At 35.6% G+C, this 24,816-nt stretch overlaps 3 protein-coding genes across 11 annotated transcripts; 1 reads left to right on the top strand and 2 right to left on the bottom strand.

Moving 5' to 3' along the window:
• The first annotated feature begins 673 nt into the window (after positions 1–673).
• Positions 674–7,386, top strand: LOC145940333 (uncharacterized). 6 transcript variants are annotated; one of them, XM_083045331.1, is made up of 6 exons: positions 674–1,038; positions 1,162–1,246; positions 1,443–1,654; positions 1,729–1,995; positions 2,169–2,380; positions 7,246–7,386. In XM_083045331.1, the coding sequence occupies exons 2-5, from the start codon at positions 1,241–1,243 to the stop codon at positions 2,368–2,370; spliced, it is 687 nt and encodes a 228-aa protein (XP_082901457.1). In that variant the 5' UTR covers positions 674–1,038; positions 1,162–1,240; the 3' UTR covers positions 2,371–2,380; positions 7,246–7,386. The 6 variants fall into 6 exon arrangements, with proteins under 6 accessions (XP_082901457.1, XP_082901446.1, XP_082901469.1 ...); XM_083045290.1 differs by having other exon boundaries at positions 676–1,038; positions 1,392–1,654; XM_083045309.1 differs by lacking the exon at positions 7,246–7,386 and adding an exon at positions 2,866–3,557 and having other exon boundaries at positions 676–1,038; positions 1,392–1,654; positions 2,169–2,416.
• On the bottom strand, positions 3,832–15,785 carry LOC145940286 (fatty acid synthase). The gene is made up of 19 exons (XM_083045211.1): positions 15,423–15,785; positions 15,094–15,344; positions 14,598–14,829; positions 13,498–13,916; positions 12,898–13,191; positions 12,383–12,590; positions 12,119–12,279; positions 11,652–11,969; positions 10,887–11,392; positions 10,308–10,612; positions 9,653–10,054; positions 8,517–9,553; positions 8,056–8,297; positions 7,048–7,738; positions 6,036–6,864; positions 5,314–5,786; positions 4,922–5,176; positions 4,595–4,837; positions 3,832–4,475 (listed from the first exon to the last, which is right to left on the bottom strand). Exons 1-19 carry the CDS (start codon positions 15,595–15,597, stop codon positions 4,296–4,298), a joined length of 7,221 nt encoding a protein of 2,406 aa, XP_082901337.1. The 5' UTR covers positions 15,598–15,785; the 3' UTR covers positions 3,832–4,295.
• Positions 15,786–15,947: 162 nt separating this feature from the next.
• LOC145940291 (citron Rho-interacting kinase) lies at positions 15,948–24,059 on the bottom strand. 4 transcript variants are annotated; one of them, XM_083045239.1, is made up of 14 exons: positions 23,690–24,059; positions 23,308–23,619; positions 22,888–23,132; positions 22,280–22,726; positions 22,074–22,206; positions 21,458–21,981; positions 19,779–21,257; positions 19,228–19,668; positions 18,723–19,075; positions 18,488–18,648; positions 18,093–18,305; positions 17,749–18,004; positions 17,548–17,657; positions 15,948–16,119 (listed from the first exon to the last, which is right to left on the bottom strand). In XM_083045239.1, the coding sequence occupies exons 1-13, from the start codon at positions 23,721–23,723 to the stop codon at positions 17,549–17,551; spliced, it is 4,707 nt and encodes a 1,568-aa protein (XP_082901365.1). In that variant the 5' UTR covers positions 23,724–24,059; the 3' UTR covers positions 15,948–16,119; position 17,548. The 4 variants fall into 4 exon arrangements, with proteins under 4 accessions (XP_082901365.1, XP_082901358.1, XP_082901376.1 ...); XM_083045232.1 differs by lacking the exon at positions 15,948–16,119 and having other exon boundaries at positions 16,475–17,657; positions 23,690–23,889; positions 23,952–24,044; XM_083045250.1 differs by lacking the exon at positions 15,948–16,119 and having other exon boundaries at positions 16,475–17,657; positions 23,308–23,607.
• Between the last annotated feature and the right edge of the window lie 757 nt (positions 24,060–24,816).

Consider the following 24,816-nt stretch of genomic DNA (forward strand, 5'->3'; position numbering starts at 1 on the left):
TCCTTTTATTTATATATCATATTATATTCATAATATTAACAATATATATTAGAAACAAAAAGCATATACATATATATATATATATATATATATATATATATATATATATATATATATGCAATATACACACATCATACACGCATAAATATATGTGTGTTTTATATCGCCACGTGACCTTTTTATAGCTTTATTATTTATACATATAGCTTTTGATTTTTCGGATATAGAAACTTTTAGAGTGCGTTCAAAAATTCTATTTGTGGGATAGAGTAACATTTGATTGACCAATCAGGACAAAGAAATCTTGGCTTTTTTTGTCCTGATTGGTCAATTATAATGAATTATTTCACTTTCTTCTAGAATGCGCTTTGAATTGGTAAATTGCGCCTAGTCTAATAAAAAGTCCTAAGCAGCGGTCTTTATGAATGGTTGTCCATCAGAATGTTAATTTACTAACGAAATGCTCTCAAAGATAAAATTATTTGAGCGGGAAAATTTTCTTCGTAGATGAGGAGAAAAAATATAGATAAATTAGGAAAATTTAATTTTTAAAAATAGAATCAATGAAATAAAAATTTATCATGTAACGCATGTGTAGAATAAATATAGTTCAATTTAGATTGATCATGCGCACAACAATATTTTTATTGGTGGTCATGGAAAATGCGTTTCTGCGCGTCAGAAAAGGAAAGGGGAAGTAGTTAAAAATAGCACAGAGACTCGATTCTGTGTATCGGACTGTCATAGACTGTAAAGTGTATACAAACTTTGTATAGCACAGACGATATTAGGGGAACAAAACAAACAAAACAATTCGACGAGGAGAAACTCGCAATTTGTTGTGTTGCTTGCGAAAAAAAAAAAATTGGGATATGCGAGATTAGTGACGCAACGATAAAATAAAATGAAAATTGGTTATTGTATCTTGCGATACACACTAATACATTTACGTTTACACGAGCGAGTCATCGTATAACGGGGATAAGTTACGCGACGCTCATTCGTGACCATTTGTGATTAAAGGCCCCCTCAAAACAGGTTAGCGTCAAACTGTAATGATTTATTGCCAGTCAAAGCAGAATGTTTATTTGTTGTCGATTTCGTAACTCCTGCAGATTTAATAAATAATAGTCGTGACGTTAATATATATGATTCCTTTAGATAGTCGTCCAATATCCTGGATCCACGAAACTCCCCTTTAAATTGGAACGTACTTCGAGTACAACCAAACACATCCCAAATGACAGTAAGCGGCTTTGATTTGTTTTGAGACGACTTTACTTTAAATCGACAAAGATATTATACCGTTTTTTGATGTTGTAGAGATAATTTGATCTCGTTGAGTGTAATGTCTTTGTTATTTGTATGTGTCTCCTGTCTCTCTCTCTCAGAATACCATGGGTGGAGCACACTTATGTACGCCACAGTCCATCTTTCAACAGATGATGAACCAGCAAAATCCGCAACAGCAACAAGTTGGATCTTGGATGCAAATGCCACAGATACCACCGATAACCATTCCATGGAGCGTACCAGCCCTACAACAACAAGAATTGGTTAGATTTACCGGAGAAATCAATTCTCAACCAATCTCCATCAGAAAAGAAAATATCCATCAGAAAAGAAAGTTCGAAGCGACAGATGTTGTAGATATGTAAGTGATGTACATTTATTGCATCAAATGCAATTTATGGGTAAAATCTTGTATCGTGTCATTTTCTTAAACAGGTATCAAAACAAGCAGTTTATAACAGAAGAAAAAATGACTGCACATTTCAAAAGTTTGCGTATTAGTTCCATTCAAGAAACTGAGAGCCCAGTGCCGTCGACTTCCACATCATCTTCCACTCGTACGCAATTAAATATGGATGTCGATGGAAGAAATACAATAAATAATGAGCAGTTGACCGGTATGCATCCGAGATTGGTCCTTTCGGAGGAACTCAAGCGAATGCAAGAGGAACCTATTTTGCCTTCGACTATTCTATCTAAATTGTAAGCATAAATTGCCATTTGTTGTCTGACGTTATAAAAATACAATGTTTTATATTTAATGAAAAGAAGAGAAGAAAGAAGTATGTATATGTAATAAATGTACTATTCTTTGGATGAGAGAGAGAGAGAGAGAGAGGGAGAGGGAGCTAAATTGGCTAGTTTTTCTCTTTCAGGGAAAGGCCCTCCATGGCTTTAGTCTTATGGGAACCACCAAATAGGCATCTTCGTATCCTGCCAAGAAGAGATACTCCAACGCCAATCCCGAGTACGTCAGCCGACAATAACAATAATAACAACAACAACAACAACGATGGTACTCCTGACTTAAATAATGCATCAAGTGCCCTATCAACGTTCGAGCCAATGGAATTGTGAAAGTCTTTAAGTTAGTACAGCACAATTTATCTCCATATACATTAAAGTAAGAAAAATATAAATATATAATATTATATAAATATTATATTACTCTTACTTTTGAAAACGTTCAATAATCTGAGATGTAAAGTAGATTAGAATAAGGGATGAAGTATATGTGAAGCTTTGCAATATGATTTGTATAATAATTAAATGATTGTAAATTGGAATGTAAATTGGAATTCAATTTTTAAAACAAATTTGAAACATCACTCTTTTCGTTCCATTATTCTGGATATCGCTTCAGTGTACTTCATTATGATTTTACTATTTAAATACGATATATTTTTCTCTATTATTGTACGTGTGTTCTTAAGTGTGTTATCAGATTTTGTGTGTTACAATCTCTTATTTATGTCATTTATGTAAAATAGTCATATAAGAACTTTTTGTTGGATAGCATAAAACTATATTACTATATATCTATCACTTTTGATTTTGATTTTTTTTTTTAAGACTCCTGGTACCTTGCCGACCATGTCGGAATCGTGACGTCAGAGGCGAGAAAATACACGCTATTTTTTTTAGATGCCATTTCTAAATAAAAACATATTTGCATGAAATAACACTTAAGATCTCTTTAATACACTTCTGAAAAACGCCGAAAACTATCCTTTTCCCTTTATAAAATCAATCAACAGCTGTAAAATGTAATATTATGAGGCCCAGTCCTTCTGGTCTTTGCACTTGCGCAGTCATTCCGCATGTCAAAGTCTGATATCTCGATCATTTTAGGGTTGTTGATTGACTGTCAAGGGAAAATAATAGTTTTCGGCGTTTTTTAGAAGTGTATTAAAGAGATCTTAAGTGTTATTTTATGCAAATATGTTTTTATTTAGAAATGGCATCTAAAAAAAAATAGCGTGTGTTTTCTCGCCTCTGACGTCACGATTCCAATATGGCCGCGGTGAGCACCCAGGAGCCTTAAATAAAACGAGATTTTAAGAATGAAGATTTTACGTGTATGATATATCGCTAACAGTATCTTTTCGATTTATATTTTGCGTGCAATATTCTTGAGCGAATAAAAGCTAATTATTAAATGATAAGATGTAACGAGTGTTTATTACGAATGATTGAATACACATATACTAGTTTCACATTAAAATGCGATTGTGACACAATAAAATACTGTATTAGAATTTTAATATCTTTTCTGAATGTTAAAATAAGTTTGCGTGTTTTTAACTACTTTAACTATTAAATTTTTATAACGAATTTTAGATATATTTTCTAAATACATCTTATTTTTGTTTTTTTGAACACAATATTTATATAATTTAAATCAATTATTTTTAAATTGTTTTTTTTTTTGGAAATAATTAATGACAGACTTTTTCCTTTGTGCTAATTGGTAATTTGGCTTAGATTCATTGCATTCGAAATTTTATTTATGACAGATGCTTAATAAAAATCGATAAAGATGTTTAAAAGAAAATATATTTGACGATGCGTGCACATAATTTGCTTTTACTAACAATAAGAGAAACATAGAAATAAGAAATTATGAGAAAGATGAATTCAAACATAATAATTATGTAAACAAATTTTGTATCAAGAACTTTATCCTGTAGAGTAGATAAAAAATTTACATCACCTAGATATTTTCAACAGTTTTAGATCTGTTTAAATAAAAAAAATTGCATAAATGTTTACTTTAGTGTAATAACTTGTGGGTGATCTTGATCTTTACATATATTGTTAAAGTGATCTCGAATAACTTTTAAAAGATTTTAACCATTGCTCGTTATTTATTAAGAAATCCATGTGTAATTGTTAAACTAAAGTAAACATTTATCAATTGCACATATATATATATATATATTTCTTTCTTCTTCTAGATATAAACAGATATGTATTAGACGAGAACATGTTCTAGCTATAATTTAGACTCTCGTATGCTCGTGCTCTTCATAATCGAGTGGCCGATCTTCGGATAAGAGTTTCCTAAATGCTTTAGGATCGATCAAAGGTTCTCCGTTGATCGCGGCTATAACTTTATCACTATCCAATATTGTAATATGGTTGCCTTCAACGTAATGCACTTCCACCTTATCTCGTGTAATCTAAAAATTAGTTTATAATTATACTTTATACTGGTTTATACATTTTTGTATAGTATTACCAAGTCTCTCGATTTCAAAAATTTGAAAATTCCAACATGTTGAAAAAAGAAAAAGATTACCTTGGACAGACCATAATCTTCTTTATCCGTATCGACAGATGATTGCGTAGGTTTCAAAAGTATTATAGGCGATCGAATTTGCGGCAAGGACAAAACGTCGTACTTTTGAAGAGCAAGGATACGATTGTACAAAGTTGTGCATAGCGCTTTTTGGTTTTCAACGGATATCTCGGAAGCTAGCTGCGATACAAAGCTATCCAATTTCTGCTCCCAGGTTGTGCACTTATCGAAATCTAACAGTAGCTGCAAAATAGAAATAAATGTTAATAAGACAAGAAGATTAGGAGACGAACGGAAATATTTTAGCAGTCGACGATAAAAATCTACCTTTTCGCTCGCGGCTGGTTGTAGGCTATCCATAGTGGATAGCAAAATATTGTTCTGAAGTTCCTCCTGCGTTTGGTATGGTAAATATTGCTCAATCATCGCTTTCATTAAATCAGGCGCACCGTCAATCAGTATTAATTGACCATTCAAGCCTTGATTTTCCAATCGCCTTGCTAATTCGATGGCGACTAATGAGCCGTACGAATATCCAATTAGAATGAAAATTCGTTGCTTTTCCGCCTTTGGTAAAACGTACTGAAAAATTTTAATAAAGCGCGCGTGTCAATTAGAAACATATAGACAAACACTTTTCTGTATAACAATACATTTTTTTAGAGAAATATATAACGAATATCTCATTTTATTTATCGTTCATGTTCTCTCCTACGCACCGGTAAAAGCTGATCGGCGTATTCTCCTATATTTTCATGAGCGAGCCCGATATTATTCGTGCCATATTGCAAGACCGTCGCTACCGGTCTGATTCTCGACGCCAATGGATTAAATACGTGTCCGCAACCTTCTATTCCCGGCAAGAAGAATACCTCGACCTTACGCGGATCCCTTCTAGTCGGTAATTCCACGCATATGTCGGGAATCATGTTCTCGTTAGCCGTGGTCCGAATCAACAATTGCATGCCAGGTATTTCGGCCTTCTGTTCGTCAATCTGCGTTTGCTCTCGTTCCACGTCCTTACCACGTATCTCAGCCAGTTTGGCGAAAGTCAAAGTGTGAATATCTTGCGAAGTGAGGAAGACGTCGAACTCACGTTCCAGCGTTTGCTTGATTTCTACGGCCATCATCGGGTTCATTCCGAGCTCGACCAACGATACATGCTGAGATACAGTTTCCAAATCTTTCACACCTGCAAAAGTATCAAGAAATATAAAATTGATTTATGACAATTTTATTTGATTTCTAAAAGAATTTTTTTCTATATTAATCGTCAAGTTTTATATCAATGTCCTATCAAGGATATCTAGCAGACTCTATTAAGACAATTTAATCCTTATCCAATGCCGCATAATTAGTGCAAATGCAACAAGTGCATTCTTATCTGTGCAGGGCACAGATAAGAAAGCTCTCGTTAAGGTAATAACAACGACAATCTTACCCATTATATTCGCTACAGTCTCAGCAACACTGGTAGCACCATAGGCATCTACATGCTTCTCAGCCACCACCATGCTGGACACTACTGGTTGATCTTGCAACAAAAAGTACTCTAGCTTTTCGAGACAAGAAGATAACTTTTGCTGCAAGGTACCGTTAATGACTAATTCCTTATTGTCTTGCTTCTCGGCAACGAGGCCAACGTCGCCGATTGCGCCCCATTGAATGGCCAATCCCGGTAAGCCGTCCGCCACTCTGCGCTCGCATATTCTCTCCATCGCGGAGTTGGCCATAGCGTAATTCGTCTGCCCGGCGTTTCCTCGTCCGCAGGAAACTGAGGAGAATACTACAAATTGCCGAAGTTGAGGACACAGCTTTCTGGATAGCTCGTCCAGCTTCTTGGTGGACCAGGCTTTCGCCTTGAAGAACTCCTCAAACGACTCTGGCGTTTGATTCTGACAAATGCTATCCTTCAATACCATGGCGAGATTGAAAATGGCGTCTACGGGACCTTGTTTTTCTGCGGATTTTAGTATAAATTCGCAATCATCACGATTTGAAGCATCAGCACCCGTAATAATCAGCACGTTCACGCCATATGATTTCCATAGATCGACCCTCATACGCTGATAACCGGTCTTTATTCCTGTTCTTGATGTTAGCACCAAGTTCTTGGCACCTCGGAGTACCAGCCAATCGGCCAATTCCAATCCAAAACCGCCTAATCCACCCAGGATAAGATAGCTTTTCTTATCGTCGCAGTAATATTGAGGCTGAGCAAGAATAGATACCTTTCCAGCCTGCTTTTCGTCGCAAACCTTTAAGATTACCTATAAAAAAAGATGTAATGTTTTGATAGATTTATTAATTTTCGGAATTTATTTCTCGTCAACTTTAGCTTTTTACCAGAAATTCTAATCTAATTCAAATACTTTTCTTAGAATATTTGACTGACAGAATTAAAAGATAACTATATAATTATGATATATCCTATTAATTAACTTTTCCCTTACTTTGCCTATGTGCTTTCCAGTCGCCATGTATTTGAAAGCCGCTTCTACTTCGTTCTTTTCAAAGATCTTTCTAACGAGCGGCTTAATAGCTCCATTCTTCAAACCCTCGGTCAAATGGTTTTTAAGACATATTTTCTCTTGCACATTGGTGTTGAACAAATTTTCCAGCGTAATTCCATGAAAACTGACTTCTTTCAGGAAGATCATCATTCCTAGATGGTCCGAGACAAGATCAAATTTGCCGATCTCCAGGAAACGACCACCCTGCGCGAGACAACGGACCGACGCTTGGAGCTTCTCTTCAGCTAAGGAGTTAAGAACGATGTCCACACCGGCGCCGCGCGTTCGCGTAAGTACCATTTGTTCAAAAGTAATATCGCGCGAGCAACCGATATGATCATCCGGGATAGACGGAAACATCTCGCGGATAAATTTGCGCTTCTCGGGCGTTCCCACGGTAGTAAAGACCTCGCAGCCCTCATGATGGGCGAGATGAATTGCCGCTTGACCAACACCACCGCTACCGGAATGAATAAGTACCTTGTCTCCCTTCTTCATCCCGCCATTTATGTATAGTGCATAGTAGCACGTCGCGTATACATATGGTACGGTAGCTGCGTCCTCCAGCGACCAATTGTCAGGCACGTACCAGCATAAGTTTCTATCAGGTACTATTATATTTGATAGGCCTCTGAAAGTACAAACATACATATGTTAATCGTACCGATACTAATCTACTTTCAAAGTATTTCAGAATCACTGCATCGATATTTTAAGGAAAAGATATCGTAATGCTAGTTAATGATAATTAGTATAAACTGATGATCAAAGCTGATAATTTTTGAAAACATGTTTCTTAACTTTTAAATAATATGATGCTTTAATATTTATTATAACGTACGCTATGCCATTTTGTTTTTTAAATGATGAAAGTTAATAATTAAGCAATGTTTTCATGTGTAATTTTGAAAGTGTGCGATAAACGTGCTTTTAATAGAAGAATATTACCTATTTTCGCAAATTCCCATCACACGACGGCCAGCGGTATCGATACCAACATATTCCAAACCAATCAAACATTCATTAAATCGAGTGCTAACTGAGGTCGTGTTCGGAACAAATTTTCCCGTAGTGAACATAACATCTTTGGAATTGATAGGCGAGTACACTACATGGACCAAATCCTCTTGATTAGTGTCAGGACGTATAGGACCCTCGATCCAACGAAGCGAGCTCAAATCGCCACTTATCTATTTTCCACACATAACACAAGAGTGCATAATTATATACATATATATATATATATATATATTAAATAATTAAATAAAAAAGTTTATAATTATGTATAAAGTTTGAAAGTTATTGTTACAACCGATTGCCTATTTTTTTCGCTATTTTTAGACACTTGCTAGGGTAGAACCGGCTGTAAAAAAACGATAACTTCCGAGAATCTCAGTTGGATTACATACTTTTTGATTAACCAACGCATGGTAGACAGGCTTTAACTTTGATAAACTCGACACTGGTTCGTGTCTATAAGATCCCCATAATTTTCCTGGTCGCAATACATTAATAGGCAAATCTAGTTGAAGCTGATTCGCGTAGAGTGAGTTCTGTAGAGAAAACTCGGGAGCTTCGGTGTCCTGTATTAATATGCTTCTGATCATTTCTCCGCCTGGCTCCTTTCTCAAACAGTTCACGAGGCCCAGCAAGCCACACTCGGGATCTCTCTCGCCGACGAGTATTATCCTCCTGTTATCGATAGTCACGTTTTCCAGGTTCATAATCGAATTTAGCTTCTCGAGCCAGGTGAATTTGTTGTTGTTAATGCGGACAATCTCTGTTTTTTTAATCGACTGTTCTTTCTTTTTCAAAAGGATGATACTCTCAGTGCTGGTATTTTTCTCTAGAATCACATCCAAGTTGTATTTCGAGAGCGCCGAGAGATTCTCAGACTTGGGTAATCTCTCCCGTGTCAACACGAAACCGCCGTTACGCAGTTTCGATAGAATTTCCTCCAGTTGATCGCTCTTATTTCTTGTTAGGAGTCCGATACCGACAACGAGCAAAGCGTTCTCTTCGTTGGCCAGTTGTTTTAGAGAGTTTATAGAGGTCACATTTGGCGACAAAGCGTCGTCGTCAAATTGATTAGGTGGTGCTGTCAAAAGTACATTCGGCTGAACCAAGGGTAAGTCAGCCAGAATCTTGACGAGTATAGGCGATACCAATTCGTTAGTCGTCACATTATCAGAGTCATCGATCAGTTCGATGGTCTTGACATTAAGAGCCTGACGATCCTCGATCGCGATGTGCGTGGCCAATCTGATGGCCTCTTGCAGAGATACCTGCGCTCCGTCGCGATGTGCCACAAACTTATACTCCTCGAGGACCGGTTCAATAGCCGGCGGTTGGTGCGATATGGCTGTGGCCTTGACGCCACGAATTTCGACCCCACCCGACACTATGATCTCCAATTCTTTATATACATGTACCGGGATTTCTGCGACTAGAAACAACAAAGATGCAATGCGTTTGTAATAATTATAATAGTTACATCAGAATATTTGCATTTTGCGTGGTGAAAAGATGTATAAGAGAAGCTTACATTTGTCTTCCGAATCTAGCTGTCGGACCTCTCGCTGTTGAAGCTTGGTATCGATCACGATCTTTTGTATTTTCGTGGGGGCGTATAAAGTTCTTGTGTCCATTCCCAAAACCATCATTTGTAGCATGCTTTCCAGGTATGTCACCCATTTGCCAACCCAAGTAATGTGTCCCTTCCTCCCTGAGATCGATGCGCTCTTCAAAGAACGGAAGATGCCCGAATACTGATAGCCGCGCAGACTTAGCTCTTTGTAGATATCCTTGGTAGTCATCACTTCCTCCTCATCTTCATCTTTTGGATAAAGTGTGTTCGGGACTTTTTCCTGGGCGGGGTTCTTTGAGACGCGAATTAATCCGCTCACAACCGCAGTTCCGCCTTCTGATACTTCGAATCTTCCAGTGCCTGCCAGGAATAATTATCATGATTAAATACAATATTATAACATTAAGGATAAATAATTTGTAATAGCAAAATTTAGAGAAAATTATTCTTATATAAATAAAATAATATATAACTAACTCTATATGATAGTAATTGTTAAATAGAGACTGTTGGATTTTGTATATAATAGATGCCAATATTAGCCGATGATTATTAAGCACTATTCTATATTAACTTGATGTGCGCGTCATTTCAAAGATAAAAACGAGAATACCTTTCTGAACCATCACCGTTAGTTGAACCTCGCCTTCCTTTGGAATTTGAGTAGCACGTATAAAGTTGACATCTTCAAAGACGACCGACATTTCTGTATATATTTCTGCCTGCAGCAAACCTAGAGTTTCCCAAACCAGAGAAAGGTACCCTATGGCAGGTACAAAGTTTTTCCCATCAATGATATGGCCGGCCATGTACTCAATGTTTTCATCCGCCAGTGTCAAGTTAATAATTCTCTCCCCAGAAGTGACCTTTTTTTGCAGCTTGAACGTCGTTACGTACCAATCGTCGGAATGTTCCCATCTGGAGATATGAATTATTCAATTTATCCTTCTAATGTGTCTCATTGTCAGAGTAGAACAATAGCGGGATTTTAAAATAATTGTCGCAGCTTTCCTTCTTTAATTCTCTTACATGCAAATAGCAGTTGAGCGTTGCATCAATTACATTTTGATACATTGAAAATAGAGATAAATTTACACTTGTTGCAATGCTAGCTTATTTCAGATAATCGAACATACGGATAGTAATCAAGTAAAGACTTTCAACAAGTTTGTACAACGAATAATAAATTTACCTAACGGAAGGTGAAAGCATCGGAGTACCACGGCTAACTGGAAATTCAACGAGAGGATAGAGTTTCGCGATATCCGGCTGTAATCCATTATTGTAGAGCTTTCCGATCGCTTGCAGAACAACCTCGGTGTTGTCTCTGTGACCGCGTTGAGTGAGCGCAATGTTCGTGACTCCCGAACCGAGGGATCTCCTCAGGATCGCCTGCAGGAGGCCGTGGGGCGCGATCTCGATGGTCACTGCGTCCTTCGGGATCATACGAGCAGTTTCTTCGAACAGTACGGGATTCAGGAGATTGTTGGTGTGGTACTCGGCGGATGACAACTTGGCGGACGCGGTGGACCATTTGCTGCGAGGTATGGACGTGCTCAACCACTTTCGACTGCGCGGTTTCGGCTGAGGGATTATTTTGCTCATGTATGCCATCAGTTTCGGTCCGGCGGGCGCGATGTAACGACTATGGTAGGGTATGTTGCTGCAGGCCACTTCCTTCGCGAAGATATTCTTAGCCTGTTTTAAATACACGTAGGCTTAATTAAAGAAAATGTGTTTCGCGAAAACAACTAGAAATCATGATAAGAATTTCATATACATATGTATAAGTGTTACGTGTATTATTATTATGTTCAATTAATCAATCAATTAATTTTTCTTCTCTTAATAACATTGTGCAGTTTTACACTTTAATTGTATATATAATTTATTTAATTTTTATCGATTTTCATCGGTTCAAAGTGATTGTTTGGGAATAAAAATCGATAAATTTGACCTGTAGGTCGGTAACGAAGTTCTTCAGAGACTCTGCGGGTCCGCTAATAGTACTGCTATCTGAAGCATTATGGCAAGCCACTTCGATATCCGGTGGACACATATTTTTCATCTCTTCGTAACCAAGACCGATCGCCGCCATCGAGCCGTAAACTACTTCGGTTTCGATGGACGCTAAACCTCTCGAGTACGCTGATAGGATCATTTGTTCGGCGGTGAAGGTTCCGTCCGCGTAAGCGCAACCGAGCTCTCCGACAGAATGACCGATAATGTTATCCGGCACGATGCCCACCGATGTGAGTAGATCGACTAAACCAATCTATAAAATTCATACCATGTTAAAATACGATAAAGAATAATAAGACTCACTCATTCTAATGATTTCTTTTTAATCTTTTATGCAATCAAGGTATCTTTTCGCAATGTACAGTAACTTATTAGAAGAAGTAATGTCGGGATTGTATTTACCTGTACCGCCGCGATACCCACAAACGAATGCAAGATATTGTCAAAGATAGACTTGTCCTTAGTTGTCAAAATATGAATAATGTCTATCCCGCGCGGCCGTAAGACAGCGTCACATTTCTGAATAGCTTCAGCAAAAATGGGGAACTTCATCAAATCGGTACCTATATTTTCAATAAAAAGATTAATTTAAACAAAATAAAATAATATAATTATCTCTGCATTTATATAAAAATAAAAAAGAATAAGATTACACAATGTGCGTACCCATGCCGGGCCACTGCGATCCCATTCCAGAAAACACAAACCAGATCGGTCTCGTCGTTCCCAAATAATTTTCCGTTTCCCGCGCGGGATGCTCCGCCGTCTTCGACCCGACTATCGTGTATCCTCGATACAAGTGTCCTTGAATATCGTCGGTGTGTATGTCATGCAGTAGGCGAATATATTCAACGTCTACCGGATGGTTCTCGATCTACAAAAGACGAAAGTAAATTTTTCCGAAAACCTATCACAGATCTAATTAATGAAAACTTTGTTGATTTATTTCCCAGTAAATATTCTTGCCAAATCGTGCAAAAATATGCTTCAAAAAATATCGTAACATATTGTGTAATTCTACCATTGGAGCATCTATATCAATATAATGTATTTTTAATTTTCTACATTATTTTTAATTTTACATTATTTTTAATTATTTTTAAAATTATTTATAATTTTTGTTGCGATATGATCTCTCGGCATTTTACTTCCTCTCACATTCTCTTATTATTTGTACTTACATCGTTTAAGAATACTTTGACAGATTCTTCAGTACGTCCAGACACCGTTACCAATCTCGGCAAATTATCGGATGGAGCTCCATTATCGATTTTCTTCTTCGGATTGGATTTCAGTACGATATGGCAATTGGCGCCTCCGAAACCAAAGGAATTAATTCCCGCATAACCACCTTCCCAAGGTGTCAATTCGGTAACGACTTTGAGTCTTCCTTCTTCAAGGGCTTTCACACCTTCTCGCGGCCGATTATAATGCAAATTAGCTGGGATTGTTCCGGTTTCCATCGCTATTATTACCTATAATGAATATTGCAACTTGACGAATTTGTAAATGTATTGAAATATTCTTTCACGTATTTGAATATTTTCAGTTGCAATAATAAATGCAGTATAAAAAATTTTTTAATTTTAAGCAACTATACATTTAATTAAATCTTGAATTTTAATATAATTCTATATATTGTAATATATATTACATATAACTTCAAAATCTATTACAATTGTTCAACGATAATTTCGCAATTATTGCTTTACATTATTTAAAATTTGATTATTATCTTTAACTAAGAATTCTGAACAATATTGGCATAAACGCAACGTCACCTTGGCAACTTGGCAAAGACCGCTAGCGGGCTCGCAGTGACCCAGGTTCGATTTGACGGCACCAATCAAGAGAGGGGTCTTTCTGTCTTTGCTGAAGACAGAATCGACCGCAACGATCTCTTCGGGATCGCCGATTTGAGTGCCGATACCGTGGCATTCTAGGAAGGACAGAGAGGTCGGCGACAAACCGCAATCATCGTAGCATTCTTGCAGAAGACTGCTTTGCATCGCGCTCGACGGGAACGTGATGCCTTGCTCCTTGTAACCGTCGCAATTTGTCCTGCCATAGACGACCGTGGCGTAAATTCGTTTCGCGTGCTTCGCCTTCTGCAGATACACAACGGAGACTGCCTCGCTGCGAGCGTAACCATCGGCGTCGGTGTCGAAGGATTTACAGCGACCGTCACGCGACAAGACCCCTGTAATCATTATTATGATTAATACAAAATATTTACGAAAATAATATAAAGTATATGTACAATATATACAGGGTGTCTACTCAAATTTTGCAAAAAAATTCCCTGTTAAAAATAAAAATATAAAACAAAAAATAATTTATTATAAACGTCTCAAGGAATTTATTAAAATTAATTATTTATTAAATAAATAAGTAGTAATTTATTTAAATATTATCTATTAAAAAATTGAACAATTTTCTATGAAATTTATAATTTATATAAGATCTTGATACTAAAAATAGATTGTCAATAAAAAAAATCACATAGAATTTTAATAAAAACTTAAATATTGCTAAGATATGTTAGACATATTTCTTAAGTGTGTTAAATAAGAATAAAATTAACAAAAGGATAATTTTTTTTTAATTCCCTGAATCCCAATCAAATTCCATGAGAATTCCCTGATTTTTCAAGGTTGAACGAAATTCTCTGAGAATACCAGATTTTCCAGATTTTCCCGGGAGTCTACACTCTGATAAAGTATTTGTTTCAAAAAAGAAATAATTTTATTTCTTATAAGATATGTATATATTCTATAATTCTTGTGCATTGCAGATTCGTATTCATACAGATAAAGTAGTCATACAAAAGTATGTATAATTATGCGTTAAAAACGAGATAGCGAAGAGAGAAAAGACATACCGAGACGAGAAAATTGCAGCGATACGTAGGGATGCAGACATAGATTCGCTCCCCCTACGATAGCAGCATCGCATTGACCGTCTTGTATGCACCGATAAGCATGTTCTAGAGCAAACAAACTCGAGCTGCAAGCGGAATCCAAAGTGTAAGATGGTCCAGTTACTCCTAGCCAGTAGGAAATTCTATTCGCCATCATGGCTCTGCTGCATCCAGTAATTCCAAAACCGTTTATCTAATATACAAGAATTCAATTTGGAAAATTATTATCCTACACAAATATGCAGTCTAATTTCTTGCATCTTATTAAAAATAGCAAGTAAAAAAAAAATGTGTAGAAAAAAATAAAGAAATATATTATAAAAATCCTAGATTTTGCAAAAATATAAAAATTCATAACATTTGATAAAAGATAAATCTACCAATTCCTACCAATTTTTTTCTTCGATTAGCACACTTTTGTAAAATGTTATATAACACTACTGCGATAAGGATTTACCTGTAACTTTTCGTAAAACCAGGTCTTTTCAGATTCCGAGAAACACGCGCCCACAAAGACACCCGTTCGCGATCCACGTAATTGCTTCGGATTTATTCCTGCGTCGATGATAGCCTCGTAAGCGTGCTCCAGTAACATTCTGGACATCGGGTCCATCGTCTGGGCCTGTTTGAAGTGGACCCCGAAGAACAGCGCGTCGAACTTGCCGACATTGTTAATCTTTCCCGTTCGCTGGGGTATATCCGGATGATCTGCCGATACAATTACAACATTCGTAAATTGAAATAATACACTATACATAGTAATTACAACTTGAATTTATTAATCACCCAATTTCCACCGACGATCATCGTCCGTGACGAGGTCCACTTTATTCAACAGATTGGTCTTGAGTTCCTCCACATTGTTGGAGTCTGGAAATCTACCGGCGATACCAGAGATAACAATTTCCTCCCCAGGTACAGGCGCCTTGTAAGTTCTCTTCGTCGATTTAGTCGCAGACATCTCGGAGATTTTCAGAATTGTCCTTCAGAATCTCAGATTGGAGAAAACGCTGCTGTCGCCACTCGTTATCAAAATATTAATTTGTAATATGAGCAATATTTGTAATTAGTTTTTCTATTAATCCTGATTAATTGCACCGCATATAGATTTTATTTGTTGAAAAGAAAAACTTAGCAAATACACGCTAATCATACAAACTATAAACGACGAATCACGATTGAAAGGCAAGACGACTCTTTATAACAAAGAATATCCCTACCTCGTGATATGAATTTCATTAATTGCTACTTTGAACTTCCTCCACATTTGCGCAGCCTATTTTGCATGGTATAAAGTATAAACGTATTTCTTTCTTGTGTTTCGAAAATATAAGTCGTTTATTTCTAATATTATCTTATTATAAGTGTTACAATATTTGATTTTTTAATAGTTGTAGAGTAACTGAATTTCTCCGAGAACCTTCTCGATAGTATTCATGAATAATAAATTAGTGAATGAATAATAAATCGTGATGACGGTTACCTGAAATAATTTATGATTACGAGATTTTTGTATGTAAATAATAGCGATTTCTAAAAAATTGATTATAAAAGTGTCTTAAAACATCGATATGTATTCAATAAACCCGGTAAAATTAAATAAAAAAATTTATTGATTAACTCATTGATTAACGACGTTGAATTGTAATAATTCGTAAACGAAACTTCTTTTATACAATGGTCTTCTTTTTCGTACAGTCGAATGATCAATAATGAATATTCGTAACATCGCATCAACGCAAAAGAGTCAAGGGTTGCCGGATATCGCATAATATGCAGTGATAGAATACATAATGCATGCCCTGTTATTGCCCTCTGTTAGTTACATCGTAATGTTGATGTATATATATATATATATAAGATTATAACGCGATATTATGTGATAGTCTTTTGTTAATTTAAAATCAAGGTTCCGGCAATATTGTCTAATAATTTTTCAAAAATAAATTAGTGAAAAAATATAAATTGTATTTAATATACGTAAGACAAACTATGCTATTTTACACACATATATATATGCATACATATGTATTTTTTATTTTGTCTTCATATTTTTTTTATGTAGGCCAAATTATAAAAATATAAAAGTCTTGTTAATATACATAAGGAGAATTTATATTATATAATATTATTCTGTTATAGTATTAATACTAATTTATATGATATAATTATTTAAGTACAGTATTTTATTCTAATATGTATTTGTAAATAAAAATTACATTTATATTTTCTTGTTATTGATTGTACTCGAAGAAATTAAAATTACTAGAACATATGAGAAATATACGAGAGCTTAGTAATATTCATAAACAGTCGCGGAATTTGGTTTTATAATACTATAAATAAAGTCGCACGTGTCCTTTAATCTTTAACCTTTAGTGAGCGCTTATCACGCGCTGAATGCGTTCAACGCATATCTTTACCAAACCATCTAGCATGTTCTTTTTTATTGCAATTTCTCGAACGCGTTTATTCGATAAATAAATAAGTATATTTAATAATTTTATATATAAACTTATTTATTTATGAATCAATAAATTATTATATTAATTAACGTTGACAGTTGCGCGTATGGAAAATAAACTCAACTAATTCATCAGAGTTAATAACGTGGCAAGAGTATTTGAGATCTTCATCACGTTTGTTTTTTTTTTTTTTTTTTTTTTTTTTTTATACATTATTATTATATATATATATTCAAGTTCGATTAAAGAGAAGCACGATAAGGGTAATTTTAAATTAAATATTATTCTACTCGAGACTTTACTTTTTCTATAAAAAATAGAGATATCTTTTTCATTTCTAATTACTAGTCGTATGAACGTGTTTTTATACATACATTGCTAGTTTCTAATAAACCAAATATAGTATTATTTTAAATTAAATCAAACAGATCGTATACAAGACCTACTTCAATATTTGTGCACTCCAGCAAAATGTACTTTTTTTCCTTGCCCATCTAAAGCCTCCATTAAACTCGATGTAAAACTGAATTCCGAGCTACTTTCATCTTCTTGAGCTCTGTAAAAATGGATATAATTACAGCAATTAATATAACATTTCACAATTTATCCGCATCGATAATTTTATCTTGAAGAAAAGGATGACGTACAATGTGTCCAGACTTGTTAAACTGCCGTTCAACGTTGGCATATTGGCAAAACCGTCAATCTTCAGCAATTCAAGATAAGAATTTATAGTCGCCACATAAACTCCTTTCGAGCCCGCCGTACCTAGATAACGTGAACTAGATAATTCGATTAATATACGTTCGGGACTTTTTTCCGACGAATTGTACGCTTCCGCATCAAGTTTTACAATCTCGACAGACGAGAAATGAATAATGAATAAATATGGTTTGCAGAATGCTGAAAAATAAAATATAAGTTTTATCAGATAAAATGATTTATTATTTATCGATCGAGTATAATGTTATGTAATTAAAACGGTATCTACCGAAAGCGAATGGTAAATGGTTCCATACTGGATCAACGGCGCGAGTTCTTCTACCATTTTCGTCCACAAATACACCAAATTCGTTATAACATAATAAAAGTTCCGCCGTGCCGCGCGTATTGGAAATATTCAAAACGCAAACCGGAAATATGCCAAGCTTGGCTGCACCTGTAAGTGCAGCTTTAATTGAACTATTATCTTCTTCTGGAAATTCTGTAAATGACACATTATTGCATTAGTACGTTATTTTCTTTTTTACAGAATTATTATATATTTCTCGTTGAAAGTCAAAATAATTTTTACATGATTGTATATTACTCGTAAGAATCTCATAAATGAAGGTTTATCGCGATTATGTTGTATAAATATATCATGTATTTCACAAATTTGTTTACCATCCACACTATAAGTTTGTAAATCAATCTGGAAGAATTTGTGACAGCCTATAATAAGGAGATTCGACGTAAATACGGCACAACTGCAAGGCTCCTGTGTTTCAAGCTCACGAAGCCCGACAAACTTTCCCGAATCTTCCTCAATTTTCCATTTAAACAATCTGCATCGATATATGAAATAATGTATTTAAAAAAATTGTATTATTACATCTATAAATTAATAAAAGTTACGTACATTACATGAGACGCAGTCGCGGCGCACAGTATCTCGCCTTGCAATTGATACAGATGGCAACTATCGGAAGTAGATAATACGCTCTTTGTATTAATCGCCGGTTTAGAACAATCGGCCGCTAACGCGTTATTCTTCAGTAGTCGCAAATTGCAGTGTACCAACTCTCTGCATTCACCGGCTATCATTAGAGCCAGATCCAAGTGGTGATGTAAGGAGAGCTGATGTATCTGCTTGACTCCGCGTATAGTAGTAAGTGTTTGAGATTTAGAACCACAATATGAAAACAGGCCCTCTTTCGCGCCCAACAAAAGCGCATTTTCTACACCCAATTCCACAACACAGTTCAGATCCAACTGAAAAAACGAATGGAATTGATGCAATATATATGGAAAAATATAAAATACATACAAGCTCTCATTTGAAAAAAAACAACAAAAAAACAAAAAAAAATGTTTTGCTTTAAAATGGATACGATGTATATCATACATCTCAACGCATTACTCACCTGATGTTTTTCTAATCTGAGCATAGTTTGATACTTATTATATGTAGGTACAGTGTACGAACTTTGACTGACAACAGTCTTTAGAGCTTTAAGCCAATTTCTTTTGTCGGCTTGACTCAGAGCCATAACATCCAATCTAGACGAAGGCCAGCAAGTTGTTAAAGATTCGATTCTAAAGACGAACGGGATGTCGGATTTTGCCGTTCCTGGTACCTCGGGATGCTGTACTGTCTCGGAAACGTTAAAACCATTGTTTTCCGTTAAATTTAAACGGCTGATCGGTACCATTCCTGCACATGGCTGATGTTCGTAGATACACAAACATGACTTTTCCAACTTTAAGTATTTTCTCTCCCAACAAGATTTTGATCTACCAGGCACTTTCACCCACCCTTCCATGGGACTTTCATTTTCGCTACACTTTGTTATGCTTTGTAAATTCTGTATACAATACAACATACACATACACACATATAAACATACAATCTGTTATAAAAGTAATGAGAAATATTGATGAGAAATATGAAATATATGAATAAATGATTTCTTACATCTTCCTGGCTGACATTGTCTGGCTGATCTATCGCCAATGTCTGGACGCTATCTCCTATTGATGATAAACTTTCATCGCTGTCTCCAAGAACATTGTGACAATACTTGGGCAAATCACTGGGTAAACCACAAGTCACAGGTACAGATACCGCGCATTCCAAATGCGTCATGATTTGACACTTGCTGCAGGTCGCAGCGCGTCTTCCAAATTGTATAGCCTTAGGACAGGCCGCGCATTTTCCTGCGCGCATAGGTAAGCCTACATTGAATCTATGTGGAATGTTGTGTCCTATCTTTTGCGGAGATAATCGTCTGACTAATGATGCGCTGCTAGTCTCCGTGACACCTTTTATCCTTCTGCTTTCGCATTCCGGAGGTGCTGTAGGGGAGGTAGGTGCGGACGCGGAGATGGAAGTGCTTTTAGCTTTTTGAATTAATAATTGATCCGTCAATGTCTTCACCTTTGCTCGTTCTTTAGCTAGTTGATTCTCCAATTCACGATATCCTACGGGCATGCTTGTACTCACGGGAGGTACATTTTCCTTCTGCTTGCCGAGTATTTTGTCGCACATAGTCTTTTTCTTCTTACTGCATTCTTCCAATTTCAATTGCAAGTAATCGATTAATTTAGTCTGTTGTTGTCGAGTACCCTCGGCCTTTACCTCTCTCTCTTGATAGAACTGTCTCATCTCTTCCAAGACATTTTCCAATTCTACTATCCTCGATCTCAGTTCCTGACATTGATCTATGCTACTCTGTAGATCAGTCATAAGTCCGAAATTCGCTTCTTTCAATTCGTGCACTCTCGTCAAGTATTCACTGCTCTCTTCCTTCACGACTCTCGATTCTACTTTAGCGGCTTCTAAAGCGCGACCCATTTCCGAGAGATCGCACTCCATTTCACCGCACCTCGTTGCCAACTCTTCTATTTGTGCGCTAAGCTCTTGAGCGAGTTTCTTGTATTGGTCCCTCTGAGTGATAAGGCTGTTTCTTTCGCTTTCTATGTCACTTGTCTCGGATTCTAATTGCTCGACATTACGTTCCGCGGCTAATCTTCGCGTCTTCTCTTCGTTTTGCGCGACACGTGTCTCGCGTACTTTCGTTTCAGCAGCTTCCAAATCTCTTTGCAGTTTCATTTTATCCTGAATCAGCATATTCTCGCGCGTTTCATGATCGCTCGTCAATCTCTCATAGTCCGTCAATTGTTCCTCCAAGACTGTACAGGTCTCTTTTAAAAGTTCAATATTTAATTCATAGCCTTTAATATCTTGCTCTAATTTCGCGATTTTAGATTCCAATTCAGTCTTATCCCCGTTATGTCTAGCAACTACTTGCGTCAAACGTCTATTCTCGGCGTTCAGAGTATCGACTCGATCTTGATTCGATCGCATTTGCTTGCGAATCGCGTCCAATTCTCTACGTAATGATGCGCTCGAAGATTGAAGTTCCTCGATCTGATGATTAGCTTGAGTCAAGGCCTGAAAAAATACAAAAATGTATGAAAAATAAAAATGAATAAAAACGATTACTTCTTCGGATAAAAATTAACTTCTACAGAAAGAAAATGAGAGAAACATTGATTTATATTAGAGCAGGAAATTTTAATAAAATTTCTAATAATTTTTAAAAATATATATAATAAATAATTTTTTAATAGAATAATAATCTAAATATATACCCTTTGTGCTGAATCTGCTTGCATTTTATTTCTAGATGCTTCTTTTGTAATATCGTTCAATGACACTTTTGCAATGTCTAATTCTTTTAATAATTTTTTAAGATTCTCCTCTTCTTCCTTTGTTTTACTGCTTAATTTCTCTTGCAATTTTTGTTTTTCTTCCTGCAGTATTTTGATTTTATCCTCTGCTCTTTTACTTTCTCTTACAGCTATTCGTTTATCTAAGTTAGCATCTGATAATTCCTTTTCCTTCTTCCATAAAGCCAGTTGAGCTTGTTTCGCTGTTTGCTTTTCAACTGCAATTTCTTCTCTTAAAATTTGAAGTTGTTGTTCCAGTTTCTCTACTTTCTCTTGTCGATAAACGATCTTTGAACTTGCGGTATCAGTAATTGCTGCACGAGATGTAGATGGTTGGGCCGGATCAAATTCTTTAAGACTAGCATTTTCTACTTCTAGTTTTGTAACACTATGTTCCAAGCGTTTTAATAATTCCTCTAAATTGTAAACCTTGCGCAATTGTTCCTCTGGAACCAAATAACAAAACAATGTAATAAAAATAAAAAAAAATAAAAAAAAAAAGTTATTTTAGTTCCTTGTATAAGATTGTTTTATTTACCTTCTTTGTTCAAGGAGTCTTGCAATCTCTTTTGTAATGTAGCTTTATCTTGCGCCGCTTGCTCTAAATTTAAAGCGAGAGCCTCGCTTTGCTCCAAATTCATCATGGTTTCATTTAGATCAGATTTGGTAACCTGTAATAAGCGATTGTTTAAATTGAAAAAAATGTTACTGTACTGATTGTTTGTAAAGTATTTGGATACTCACTTCCAATTGCTGCTTTAACTGCTCGTTTTCAAGATTCATTCTTTCCAATTGTTCTTGTAGGCTTGTGAGCATCTGCTCGGATGTTTTCAGATCATCTATCTGTTTTGCTTTCTCTTGCAGTTGTTTACGCAAAGTTTCGATCTCTGCATCTCTTGCTGGTAATGTGGCTTGTATACTACGCAATTGTTCTTGACAGTCTTTTAATTCATTTTGTGCAAGTTCCAAAGCAACATTTAATCTTGACTCGCGACAGTGGTTCGAATCCTGCTCATTGCGTAATCTAGTCTCAAGATCTGTATTCTTTGCTGCTTCAAAATCTAATTTCGCTCGTAAATCGGCCAACTGATTATGAGCACGCGCAGATATCTCTTCTAACTTGATTTCAACACCTTGAACGCTTTGTCTATTTAATTCACGTGTTTTCGCCAAGGATTCCTTATATTGCGTCTAGATATATTAGAAATTTTGTATTAGTGATCTCTTCAATTTATCCCGTTTCTAGTTTATTTTTATTAGCAATATTATTTAATTGACACTTATATCATATTCATCCATCATTAAATTGTACTATATAACTACAAATATACTACTTATATTATATTACTTACTTGAAACACACGCAATTTATCCAATTCTGCATTTGTAGTTTGCAGTTCACACTCTGCTTTTTGTAATTGCGAACTTAGTTCATTATTACTTGTACATAGTGATGTAATTTTTATAGTTTGCGCTTCGATATGTTGATTTAATTGTGCAATTTTATCTTTTTCTGCATTTTCCCATTTGCGTTTTGCATCTCTTATTAACCCAAGCGCGCGAGTCTCCAGCTCCCTTCTCTCCTGCCGTTCTAAATCTAATCCAAACAAGATAAGTCAAATTTTTATCAAATTAACAAATGGAGCTTGTATCAATTTAATTAGAATTAATTATAATAATTGTGGACCACATAAGCTTTTTTCCACAAGTATAAATGTAGTATTAAATAAATTTTTATACGCAATTCAAATATAATCATTATGAAATTTTACCTAACGTCCTTTTAATGCTTGCCAGTTCTGATCGTGTAGCGATCAGTTCTTTCTCAAGTATATCCCTCTCCTTGTTGGATGTTTGCAATCTCCGTGTTTTTTCTTCCAATTGAGATTCCATTTGAGATAATTCCTTGACCCTATCCTGTAATTCATGTATTTTCCTTTGCATTTGTTTCTCTTGAAGTTCCTTCTTTTTCTCATCCAGCTTTGTTTCCAACTCCATCTTTTCCTTTGAGAATTTATCCAGCTGCTTAGGGAACTTGTATTCAAAATACGGTGATTTTTTCGACATGGTTTCTGTAATTCCAGCTAAATAATAAAATTTCATAATTATCCTTCTTAGTTGTATTAACACCGTGATTAATGATGTGCGTTTTACCTCTAATGTTCTCAAATTGGAAAAAAGATTTCATGACATGTTCCTCTCCGCTCTGCTTTCAGGGATGTAGATCGTAATAAGTAAATCACGAATATAAGCCAAGTGTTTTCTATTCGCACTCGATGCACAACAACACACGGAAAAAACTTTGCTCTTTGCACTTTTAGATTATTTTGATCTACCGTAACTGTCAGCAAGTACTACAAATAACAAACGCGATTTGATTCCTCGCCTCATTATCGTTTCTAAATTACGTGCTTACATTTGCGCGGACAATACGTATATTAATTCCTTCAACCAAGGTTTACGTTTCATCACAACTTCTCTGGACTTGTAACTTGTAACGGTCGCGTCGCAGGACTCGCAAGTAGCTTCGTGCGTACGGTTTGAATTCAATACGTCATTTGCGCCACCAGAGTGCGCGACTTGAGCGATCGCGTTGACCTCTAGCGGCGACATTCGACGACAGATATCGAGATGAGACCAATTCTACCTTACCTACGATTGAAAAATTTCAAAATATGCAATAAATATAAATATACAGGCGGGAAAAAATTGAGCAGCAGAAATTTTCGTGGATGATGAAATAATCCAAGTAACGTTACATAGGGTATATCTACATACATTTTCGAGAAACGTAATATATACATGTAGATTGTGAATATAAATTCCACTTATACGCGCTTTTTGCACATAATAATTGAATTGATTTTCTTGATTTTGTATATTACGCTTCTTCGCTAATTTTCTTAACGAAATTTGATTTATGTGAATGATTATCTTGCTTTTTTTTAATTATCAATAAATCTCTTCCTCTAACCCTTAATATATCCAAATTCGTTTAAAGTTATTTAATGAGTATACATTAAAGTTTTTTGCCATTTGCAATTATTATCCATTTCATTACTATTAATAGTTTATAAATCAAAAATTATTAGTATCTCGACTCTTTTCAGAAAGAAAATTTAAAGTTCTAAAGAATTTATTTCGCAAGAGAATTTCCACTTCTTAGGATACATCCTATAGTATATTAAATATTTCAGAGTATTTGTTATAATTTTTTAAACTCACAATGAGGTCCAGGATAGCGGAAGATTGATTTGAGATGCAGAATAGGTATTCAACGC

The sequence above is a fragment of the Prenolepis imparis genome, unplaced genomic scaffold, assembly GCF_030444845.1.
Source record: "Prenolepis imparis isolate NDT839.2.m4 unplaced genomic scaffold, iyPreImpa1.0 SCAF_1, whole genome shotgun sequence".
NCBI classification, from domain to species: domain Eukaryota; kingdom Metazoa; phylum Arthropoda; class Insecta; order Hymenoptera; family Formicidae; genus Prenolepis; species Prenolepis imparis.